At 41.9% G+C, this 12,229-nt stretch overlaps 1 protein-coding gene across 2 annotated transcripts in view; it reads left to right on the top strand.

Annotated features, from left to right (window-relative positions):
- Nucleotides 1–12,229, top strand: part of COL6A2 (collagen type VI alpha 2 chain) — a 132,479-nt gene that overhangs the window by 26,970 nt on the left and 93,280 nt on the right. For both annotated transcript variants that reach the window (XM_029606734.1, XM_029606735.1), the window contains exons 4-7: nucleotides 1,658–1,678; nucleotides 9,886–9,951; nucleotides 10,509–10,562; nucleotides 10,652–10,696. In XM_029606734.1, the coding sequence (XP_029462594.1) occupies nucleotides 1,658–1,678; nucleotides 9,886–9,951; nucleotides 10,509–10,562; nucleotides 10,652–10,696 (186 nt within the window). The remainder of the gene's footprint in view (nucleotides 1–1,657; nucleotides 1,679–9,885; nucleotides 9,952–10,508; nucleotides 10,563–10,651; nucleotides 10,697–12,229) is intronic.

Here is a 12,229-nt window from a genome sequence, read left to right as displayed (position 1 = left end):
AGAAGAAGGAGTGAGTGCAGCAGCATTATGGAGGGAGGTCTTGCATGGTTGCATGACAATGAGTTACAGACCAGATCCAGCCCATGGTCTGGAGGTTCGCACCCCTGGTATAAAACAACAACAACAAAGGAAAATTCTAGACTGCAAACAAACATAACTTTCCTCAAGAAAAGCGGGCCTAATTTAGACTGGTATAAATGATTCTCCCTAATGGAGGAGTCATTTCTAAAAAAGATCACTTAACAGAAAGCAAACTAAACAGAGCCAGTGGAAACTGAAAATAAACAAAAATCATATAGTGCATGACTATAAATGAAAAAAAGCATTGCACAGGAATATTGAAATAAAAGTAATCCAAAGTAACGAAAAAGATAGGGAAGATGGGAGTCATAGCCTTTGCTAGGGAGGGATTAGAGGATGCTCTGACTTATTCAAGGTATAAACCCAGGATTCATAAATTTTAGAACATGAATATCTTACTTTTCTCCTGCAGACTTATCAGGCATGCCCACTGTCACAAAATAAAGACAGGACTACTACTACTACTACTACTACTACTACTACTATCATTTCTTTAGCACTATAAGCATACCCAATGCTGTTCAGAAACATAAAAAAGAAAGTTCCTGCTCTATTAAGTTTACAATACAGTTGAGACACACAGACAAGACAAATAAAAGTGGAATTTTAAAATCCAGATGCAGGCATCAATTAGGGGATGCATGCACAATTTGGGCTGGTGCATGCCCACCAAATTTTAAAAGCCACCAAAATGTGAGCGTATCTCTGGCAGTGTGCATATCTCATTCGAACTGAAAAAGAGGCAGAGTCTGGGCAGGGTCTAAGCAGGGTGTGGGTGTTTTGAGATGGAGCCAAGAGATGTGTGCATAAATACTTACATGCCTGGGCACATGCCTAGGTCAAGTGCTGCATAAGTTTACTTCTGCTATGAAGGAGGTATGAGTAAAAAAGAAAAACAAAATCTAGCCATCCATGAGGGATTTTAAGGGTCTGGAGTAACGGGGTCGGGGGGAGGGGGGGTGTAGGCTATTAAACTAGAGGGGGTTTGGAGGACCTAGCTCTTAACTGAGTGAACTGGTGAACGAACTGGTGAAATTCTCATTGGCGTGGGTGCGTGCCCCTTATAAAATCCCCCAATTTATGCAGGAGAAGCAGGATTTGTGCACCTATGAATGTGGCAATTAAAAATTGCATGCACGTGTGCACATGCCCAGGCTATTTTATAACATGCACACATGTTATAAAATGGCAATGTCCCTGGGCATACACTGGTGCACATGTGATAATGTAAAGCTGTGAGCTGGTTTGAATGTTACTGTCCTAATTTCTAGTCATCACTTATGTATTAGAATAAAAATCTTTTAACATGAGTGAGTCAGGATTTTAGGATTTAAAAGAAATCTCAGAAGTGGATCTTTAAGCTGACCTTGAATATAACCATAGATGGAGCCACACCACATCTCTGTGCATGCAATGGGGCAAAACCAGGACTGTCTCAACCTGTGCCTGATGACCTAGAGCCATCTAGTAACCCTAGGAAAGACAGCACACAAAACTCAGCTAATCTGAGAGGAGGAGGGCAGGAATGTTTCAAATATGGTGTCTGATTATTTTTTTTCTATTTTGTTTTTTACAGAAACATAAAGCATTTGAAGAGGTAAGTACTAGCACATATAAATTACCTAATTTCCATATAAATTGTATTGCAAAATAGCAGTTACATTTCTTACATGTATAACAGGGTTTCTAATTATTTCAAAAATCAGAAGACTGAAAATGCAAAAGGCAATAGCTCACATGAAAGACAACGGTCAAGATAATACATTGATCTGAACGTTTTATTCATATAGAGATCAATATTCAATGGATTTGTCCAGCTTTAGTCTCAAACTTAGCCAGACAAACCTGGGGTTTAAATATGATTCCCCCAATGACCAGCCAAGTTTTAGCCAAATAAGTCAACATCTAGTTAAAGTCAGATAAAAAACAAAGAGACTGTGCAGGCATGTTCTGGGGCAGAGCTATGTTTTTTTTTACTAACTTAACCAATATTCAGAATTATCCAAAGCAGTCCTAAATGTATCTGGTTGTGTGCACTTGGATAACTTAGTACTTAATTGGCTATATTTAGAATATAACTGGTTAAATATATTTAAAATAAACTTCTGGGTATTCAAACCTGATCCCCCAGCCTCCCCTCCTATAATACTTAAAGTTACCATGGGGCAGCACCTGATCATCTTCCCTACTGTCCTAAGTACCAAAATAAAAAATGTAAAAAAATGTAGGTCACAGTGACCAGAGGTCGGATCCCTGCTCCCTCAATGATACAACAGAGAAATTCTCCGAGCCCCCACTCATAACCTCAACTCCACCTTCCTGGACCTCTGACAGTAATGCTGCTCGCTGGAAGTGGCCAGGAGTGGGTAAATCAGCACTGTGTTCCTGGCTAGGATTTGGGAGAGTCGGGAGGGAGAGAGGAACTGAGCTTGAGGGTGGATGGCATGCAGTGAATTTTTATGTTATATCATGTAGGGGGGCCAACTTATGATCCATGCCATTTTTTTTATTTTTAATGCATTTAAACAAACATAGACAGCAAAACCCGCATGCCACAGATTAGGTACAAATAATATATTACTGATAGTAATACCCAGGCTGTACTATAATTCAAACCAATAGGAAAATTTTTTTTCATGCAATATGTTACTAAATGTACAACCTAACAAAAAAGCAAACCCCTGTTATAAAGTATTGGGAGATCCAAGATGATATACAATTGAGCAATATTTGAAGCATAAATAAAACATAGGCATTAAGTAGGTTATGTAGCGCTTATAATCATAATCCCAAAAACAGGTCTCAGTGAACTACAGGTAATTTTGCATCAAGAAATTTGTGCAACTCAAGCGGCTCTAAAAACACAAACCTATCGTTCTGGAATTTTACTACACATTTACTGGGGTAATAAATCATAATCTGTGCTCTGAGGTTTTTTGCCTCTTGGCACATCTGAAGAAATGTTTTTCTGCGTATTTGTGTAGCTTTTGTTATTTATTTATTTTATTTAAATTAATTTATATACCGGAGGTTCCTGTATAATATACATATCACCCCGGTTCACAAAGAACAGTAACTATCGCTACAAATAGCGGTTTACATAGAACAGAATAAAAGAAGTTTTACATTGAACAAAAACAAAGTAATAAGTTTTACATTGAGGTCAGCATGTGTAAATTTCTGATTAACAAAGGAAGAAAAAATAGATCTGAATAACTCGTTGTGGGCTTGAAAAGACTTTTCTTCGTGTTCTTGGCTCTAGGGGAAAGCTTGTTTGAAAAGCCAAGTCTTAAGTTTCCCTTTAAATGTAGAGTGGCATGGTTCTAAACGAAGGTCTGGAGGGAGCGAGTTCCAAAGTGAAGGGCCTGCTGTGGATAATGCACGTTTCCTCAGAACGGATTTCATAGGTTGTGTGATTAGTCTGTTCTGATAGGCGCTTCTGGTTGGTTTCACAGATGTGTGTAATTGAATTTGGAATGTTAGGTTGAGAGGTGCGATGTTGTGTAAGGCCTTATGTATCATCATTAAAGACTTGAACTGGATCCTGTATTTAATTGGAAGCCAGTGGAGATGGTGGAGAATTGGGGTGATATGATCTCTCTTTTTGGCATAACAAGGTTATAACAAGGTTATAACAAGGTATGTCCATATTTTTTGTCCCAAAAACAACTTGTCTCTATTTCTAAGAGACAGTTTTAATATTTTATCTCCGCCTACTGCGTGAACAAATTTCACGCATAGAGTCCCTCGATGTTCAATTTGTTCAGACATACTTTGTTCAAGGAAAGCTGTAATATTATCCATCTCTTGCTGTTGAAAACCTCTTTTTTCTTGATCTTCACTCTCTGTTTTTCCTTGCATCACAAAGAAAATTTTTTTCCATTATTGGTATCTCCTCTGATGTTAACATCAAAACTTCCATTAAATATTTCTTATACAGCTCATAGGAGGATATTAGTCTTACACTTGGGAAATTGAGTATTCTAAGATTATTATATCTAGTTTGATTTTCTAAAGTCTCAATTTTCCGAGTATTTGCAGTTTCACCATGTACCAGCCCTATCTGGGCTTTCTCCACTTGAGCCACCCGAATTTCAAGACATTAAAATTTTTCTTTGTGCACAGTCAATACCGGATCTATCTGAGAAACACGATTCTGTGTTTCTAACAGAGTTTTATTTAGAGTCTCAATAGATACTTTTAATTCCATAAGGACTCCCCATACACTTTCCAGAGTTATTATAGGCATTTGTGAATCGCTTGAGAAGACTTTATAACTCACTGTTCCCTCCGAACGAAGTCCTTGCCTCTCAATCGGGGCCTCCGCTCGGTCCTTGCCCTCCTCTGGTGTTGAAGTCAGAGGTTTCCCTTCTCCTCTGGCTTTTTGGCTCGCTTCATCTCCCCTCGAATTTCCCTCGATGGGGGTCTGAAAAGTCCGACATCTCTGGTCGAGCTTTCATTCCCAAATCCGGGGTTAGAGCAAGACAGGGAGGTAAAGGCTTAAAGGGAGCCCCGGGGCTCAACGAGATGTTTAGGCCCTGCTGCGTCAATGTTTGCTCCTCATCGATGCCAGCGCCGGGCACTTCTCCCGGGGTATTCGCGCTATCATGTCATTTTTTTTAATGTTGCTGGTTAGGGGGTTAGGAAGGGGAGCAGGTTCTAGCCCACAGTACATTTAAATATTTTAGGGAGGGTGGTGGGGGTCTAAGGGCTCAGGCCCGAAGGCCCAGAAACAATTCTTTTTTTTTTTAGGTACCTGGCTATATTCTAGATTAAATTTAAAGTTATTCAGCTAAAGTTAGCCGGATGACTTTAGGTGAGTGCATTCAGTCGGAGACTTGTCCTGCTGAGCATCCATGACACGTTACCTTGCTAACTTTAGTCAGACAACTTGTCCATTTGCCAACATACTGAATATGGACCTGACAGAGTTTGATTTTCAAACAGCCCTTACACTTGCAAACTAGACAGGTGGTTTTTTTCTGTGTATTTTAAATACATTTTGAGAGAGAAACTACACAAATTGTTTCTTTTTGAAAATTAGCAAATACAGCGATAGTGCTTTGAATGCCTCTGTGCACTTTGCACGTGCTGTTTCTGCAAGTGGTGGATTGAGAGCAAAGTAACATGCAGACATTTGGAAATCAAATATACAAAGGATTTTTCTCTCCTAAACTAAACATGCCCATAGGAATGCCTTTTTTTCCTGCAATTAAAGGTTCACATGCTATGGAGCCAACACATATTTTTAGCTGCATTTGAATAGGACAATTTTTAGTCAGACCATTTTACCTGGATAAATGTCTTTAAAAAATACTCGCCTCATGATCTTTCAACAATTACATTCAGTGCCTGGTTTGCAGCTTGTGACAAACTTCTCTAATCATAAACAGTGGCCTATCTCTCCTGGCCTTTATTACTGGTGTATGCAGTCTATAGGGTCAGTGTAGTAAGACTGCGGTAAAAAGCAACACTAATTTCTTTAAAGTTTATTTTTTACAACCTTGGTAAATTTTTAATTTACTTCCAATAAAATAAATTAATGAATTTTAAAGAAATAAAAAAATGTGCACTGAATGCAAAGATATAAGTTTGCAATAGAAGTTAACTTTTGTGGTAATTTTCAAAAGAATTTACATGCATGAAACTGGGCTTTATATGTGTAAATGCACTTTACCTGTATAAGTGGGCTTTTGAAAATTGGTACAATATATGCCATTGAATTGTCCATAGGTACATACACGCGAAAAAGGCTTTTAAAAATTGCTAAGATTGTATGTTACATTTACACGTGTAACTCCTTTGAAAATTCACCCATTTATTTTCATTTTAACTTTAATGGGTAGTTAAACTTAAACCCACCTCTAACCACAGAATAAAAAAAATTGGAGACTTTCTGGTCCAGTCCCAAATCCAGGATTGTGAGATGGTTCAGTGATGCAATCAAGAGAAAAAGGGATTAGAGATATGATCTCTTTATCTAAAAGTCAGAAGCATGTTTCCTTCAAGTTAATATCTGCCTTCGTGTTTAGTGATTGTTCTTGATGATTTTAACTTTTGTTAGACAAAGGATGTAATTAATGACAACTTTTAAAATATCGGGCCACTTATCCGGCTAAATTATAGCTATAATTTTGTCGGATAAATAACAGGTGCTCCATGGGTGTTGCAGGGCAGGCCTAAGTTATCCAGCAAACTTAAATGATTTTTACTTCTAACCGGCTGTCTTCTGACCTGTTTTAGGGCAGGTCTAAAGTTATCTGGCCTTATATGGCTTGATAAGCTGCTACTTAACAGAATATCTTCAAAGATATCCAATTAAATGACACTGTTAAATTTTTTTTTAAAAAAGGGCCTTTTGAACCTGTGGCCTGATTTCCACTCCCCTCCCCAAGATCTCATACATAGCCCTGCCAGGCCATGTATCCCTCATCCCATCCCCCAACCCTGCGTTAAAAAAAAAGATAAAATCCACAGGTCTAAATTCCCGTCCCACCCTCCTCAGTTTTTAATTTAAATGTTGGCTCTCTCCTGTCCTCCCCACTGACCCAAAACTTCTGTAAATCTTGATCCCTCCCCTCAGACTTCCCTCCACAGGTCCTTCCTGGACCACGAAATCCCTAGCCAGGAGCGAGGTATTCACATGTCCACTGCTGGAGCTTCCAGCTGAATATCCAGGACAAGTTATCTGGCCAATTGTAGCACACCAGTTTACTGATTATGAACCTTAATGAATCTTAATATCATTTGAAATATTAAGGGCCGGATTTTAAAAGCCCTATGCGTGTAGGGGGGGAGGGGGGTACGTGCGCCGGGCTTATTTTAAAAGGCCCGGCGACATGCGTAAAGCCCAGGGATGTGGTAAGTCCCAGGGCTTTACTAAAGGGGCGATCCTGGGGTGGGGGAGGGACAGAGCGGTCTGGGGGCAGTCCGGGGCGGGGTCAGAGGCCTCAGACACAGCGGCCATTGCTGCTGTGTCAGAGGATTGCGTGCCAGCAGGCTGCTGGGGGGGGGGGGGTGAGAGTACGGCTAGGGGGGTGAAAGGTTACGGGAAGGGGTGGGAAGGTCAGGCTAGGGGGAAGGGAACGGGGGAAGGCAGCGCGGCTCAGCTCGCGCAAGGTGCACAATTGTACACCCCCTTGCGCGCGCTGACCCCCGATTTTATAACATGCACGCGCCTGCGCACGCATGTTATAAAATCAGGCGTACATGTGTACGCGCCGGGTAGCGTGTGCAAATGTACGCCTGCGCGCACATTTTAAAATCTACCCCTAAATACGTTACTTGTTAAATGCAGTATAATAGTAATTTGCATGACTTCAAATCCTAACAGCCTGCACTGACATAGGAACATAAAATACTGGTGGATAACTTGAATCTCATATTCTCAAAAACAATTAGAACCAGTTTCAACTTAGCTTCTAGTAGCAGAAGATATGAAGGGCTGCATACCTTAATTGCAAACAAATAATAACTTTTAGGCATTGCACCAGAGCAGATTTCCCTGTCTTGTGCTAGTAGGATGAGAAAACTGCTGTCATACGCTTGGTACCAGCCTGCTATACCGCTCTTAAAGAGACAGCACACCTAAGATTGTTGCACACTGGGAGCATGCATGCACACACACACACACACACAATATGTTCCCTCTCTCTCATATACACACATACATGCTTGGTGAGACACAGAGGGAGCTTGAGTGTGTGTATGAGTGAAAGAGACAGACACACAAGTTTCCTCCATCACACACACACTTTCTCTATTTCTCTCACACATACACGCTTGGTGAGAGATAGAGGGAGCTTCAGTGTGTGTAAGAGTGAAAGAGACAGACATACAAGTTTCTTCCATCTCTTTCACACACATGCATGCTTCCTCTGTATCTCTCACACACAATTCCTACCTCACCTATGCACACACACACACACACACACACACACATACACACACATACATACCCTCATACACTGGCAATTATTCTCACAGGACCAGTCTCTTCCTTCTTCGGCCACCGGCAGCACCGCAGAGCCCCTTCTTCTGCCACCAGCTTCTGGAGCGCCAGCAGCAACGCTGGGCTTGTTTTTTGCCATCACACCATCTCCAGGAAATGCTGGTGGCACCGCTGGCCTCTGCCACTGCAGGTCCTTGCTTTTGCTGGCGGGTTTTCCCCTGCAACATCACTGTTCCGTGCCGCTGCAGGACCTTCCTGCTGGTGGCAATGGCACCCCTCTCCCTGTTGCCACCCATGGCAGACTGCTCCCCTCGCCCCCCCCCCCCCCCTTAGTACGCCTCTGGGTAGGACTAAATAGTCAGTTTTCCAAATTGAGAAAGGCTGTTAATGGAATGCCCCAGGGATCTGTATTAGCATATTCATAAATTATCTGGAGAAAGGAACAACAAATGAGATGAACAAATTTGCAGATTTTAAAAAAAAAGGCAGCGGATTGTGAAGAACTGCAGAAGGACTTTATGAGATTAGGAGACTGGGCTTCTAAGTGGCAGACTGGGTGGATCATTTGGTCCTTTTCTGCTGTCACTTCTATGTTTCTATATTTCTACATGTAATTTAATGTGGGCAAGTTCAAAGTAATATATGTAGGGAAAAATAATCCCAGCTACAAGTATACAATGCTACGTTTTGTGTTAGGAATCACCACTCAGGAAAAGGGCATCGGCGTTCTTGTGAACAATACCTTGAAATCTTCAGCTCATCATGTGGCAGAGGTCAAAAAGGCAAATAGAATGTTAAGAATTATTGGGAAAGGAATAGATAACAAATCTGAGAATATAATAATACCCGTGTATAGTGTGTGCAGTAGTGTGCAGTTCTCGGTGCCCCATCTCAGAAAAGACATAGACATAGAAACAGTACAGAGAAGAACAAAAAAAAATGAAAAAGGGCTTTGAAATGCTCCCTCTGGAGAAAGGCTAAATAGGTTAGAGATCTTAAGCTTGGAAAAGAGATGACTGAGAGGAGATATGGTTCAAATGTATAAAATCGTGAGTGGGATGGAATGGGTAAATAGGGAATGGTTTTTTACCATTTCAAACAACACTAGGACTAGAGGACACAGATTTAAAACAAATCATAGGAAATATTTTTTTACTGAGTGCACTGTCAAGCTATGGAATCTGTTGCCAGAGGATGTGGGCATTACTTTGACCAAAAGAAAAGAGGATTGAATAAGTCCCGGAAGGAAAAGTCCATAAACAGTGCTTGTTCCTGGGAGTGAGATACAATAAATAGATCAACTATTGGGGATCTGACAGGTACTGGTGATCCAGATTGGCCACTGCCGGAGACAGGATGCTGGGCTTAATGGACCTTGATCTGCCGCAGCATGGCACTTCTTATGTTCTTAGTGGGTGGGAGGAGGGATGATCATGCCTGCAAATCTGCAAGGATTTTAAAATATTTTTGTTTTTCTTCCACTTAACCAGCTATAGTTTCAATATATCCAGTTAAGATAAAAGTTATCTGGGTACACGTACCCGATAACTTTAAACCTAACCAGATATAGTATATTTAGATTAGGCTGTTTAGGTTTGAAAGTTAAAGGGGTGATGTTACCTGAATAACTTTAGGAGAGTATATTTAATAGGAGACTTGTCCCACTGAATGTTCACAAGTTATCTAACTTTTGCCAGATAACTTTGTCTGTTCACTGCTTTTCTTAATATTAGCTTCATAATGTATGACTGTATTTTAAATCTAGTTACTGAGTTCAGAAAAAAATTATTGTTAATGGCTGACTAATAGGCCTCATTTTCACTTGTTATTTATGTCTTCTTCTTCTCTTTTAGTGTTACAAGCTGAACTGTCTAGAGATTCCTGGCCCTCCTGGTCCCGCAGGATATAGAGGACAGAAGGTACCACATTGCTAAAAAGTAGTGGAGGAGCTTAACTTGGGAGATGAAATATGATAATGGTGTCAATAGAAGAGGACATAAAGTGGAGGGTCACTCTTGGGTCAAGATGGTTCAGGAGCCACTCTTGGAAATTGAGGCATGGTGCAGTGAGCAGAATTTACTTTTGGAAGGGAGGTAGGCAGTATAGGAGTCACTCTTTGTAAGAATTTTAGCATCAGGAGTCACTTGTGAGAGAAAATGCATGGTGGGAAGGGTCACCTTTGAGAAGAGATGAACTGTACGGGAATCGATGTTAAGAGGACATATAAGGAGCAGAAATCATTCTTCAGATGATATGATGCAAACAGGAGCAGGGAAAGTATACAGGAATCACTGTTAGGAGATGCAGAGAGCAAACATTACTCTTGGGAGGAGATGAATCTTCCAGAAATCGCTCTTGGGAGGAGATTCAGGATGGCTGAATTTTGCACTGCAAACTCAGCCCTGATATCAAAATTACACTATCAATGGATTTTCCTATAGTATTGAAGATGATGGTTTTTTTGCCTTCTTTTCAGGGTTCTAAGGGTAACGCTGGGGAGCCTGGTAGCCCTGGAGAAAAAGGACGGCAGGTGAGGTGTTGGAGTTCTCATATTATTCTTATACATCAGGCAACTGGAAAGTACTCTAATTTCACTAAAATTTACTTATTTTCTTATAGGGTGATCCTGGCATTGAAGGTCCCATAGGATATCCAGGTCCCAAGGTAAGTGTCCCCAAGATGAGTAGAAAAAATCCAACCTTTCAACAGTTTATTACTTTGAATCTAGAAGATGTATCAGAATGCATAGTAATATCAGTATGTGCAATATATTGCATCATACACACACACATACTGTTTCTCCAAGGACAAGCAGGATGGTAGTCCTCACACATGGGTGACATCATCAGATGGAACCCTGACACAAAAAACTTATGTCAAAGTTTCTAGAAATTTGACTTACTGAACTGGGCATGCCCAGCATACCCTATACCACGTGTCCACGTGGGGGTCCCTCTTCAGCCTCTCTTTTTCTGTAGAGCTGCAGCATTGTGGTTAGTGAGCTCTTCTTGGCCTTTTTGGAAAACATTTTCTTCTTTCACTTTCTTGCAGACTTTTTGCCTGCGTTTGATGTCAGGTCCCTCTTGGTCCATTCTCATATCGTCCCTAGCCAAGTTTTCTTCGTTTATTAGTAAATTTCGTTTCATGGTTGATTCACCTGTGGTGATGGTGCTCCGGTGCGCACTGGCCATCGATGCCCTCCGCCATCGAATTTGATTTTGTGCCCCTTTTATTTTGCCCCGTCATGGCCACATCTGATTTCTGGCTATCCCATGGTGCCCAAGGACCATGTCCATTATGGACCTTCATAAGACATGTGCCTCTGCCTGGGGGCATCACAAGTGTTGCAGTCTGGACCCTTAGGCCAAGGTGGGGTTGATGCTACCAGCGGAAGGAGGTCCCCTCCGTGGGTCCCCATCATCGGCAGGTGGAGCAGAGTGGTGCAGAGACCCCCACTGGACCTTCACCACTACCAACCCTCGTTCCCCGCAGGTTGAGCCCTTGGGTACTGGGGCTGGCTGGACTTAGGCGCGGGTCTCTGAGCGATGAATCCAGGAGGATGACAGGCAAAGGCAGAACCAGACAGGCTGAGGTCAGGAGTAGGCAGCCGATAGGCGAATCCAAGGAACAGGCCAAAGGTTAGGACGTGCAGCAGACAGACAAAATCCGGGGAACAAGCCAAAGGTCAGTATGGGCAGCAGACAGTCAAAATCTGACCCAAAAACTGGCCCAATTGTCTTGCCTTTTATTTATGAATGCCCAGAGAAAGGTTTTGAGGGTCTGGTTCACATGTTCCACTTGTCCATTCGCCTGGGGGTGGTAAGCCGAGGTAAAGTTTAGGTTGATATTGAACTTGTGACAGAGGGCCCACCAGTACTTGGAGGTAAACTGGACACCCCGATCTGAGGTGATGTGCCATGGCAGCCCATGGAGACAAAATATGTGCATGGTGAATAGCTTACCTAACTCCGGGGCAGATGGTAAGACTGAGAGTGCAGTGAAATGGGCCATTTTGGAAAAGCGGTCAATGACGACCCAAATGATGTGGGTGCCGCTAGAGAGGGGAAGATCTACCACAAAGTCAGTAGACAGGTGGGTCCAGCGTTCCTTGGGGGCTGGCAGCGGCTGTAACAGCCCCCAAGGTCACCCCACCAAGGGCTTTTGTCGAGTGCAGGTGGGGCACGAATCCACATAGGC

The sequence above is a fragment of the Rhinatrema bivittatum genome, chromosome 6, assembly GCF_901001135.1.
Source record: "Rhinatrema bivittatum chromosome 6, aRhiBiv1.1, whole genome shotgun sequence".
Taxonomy (NCBI): domain Eukaryota; kingdom Metazoa; phylum Chordata; class Amphibia; order Gymnophiona; family Rhinatrematidae; genus Rhinatrema; species Rhinatrema bivittatum.
Note: the sequence above shows the minus strand (reverse complement) of the source record. Positions and strands in the feature narration are given on the sequence as shown.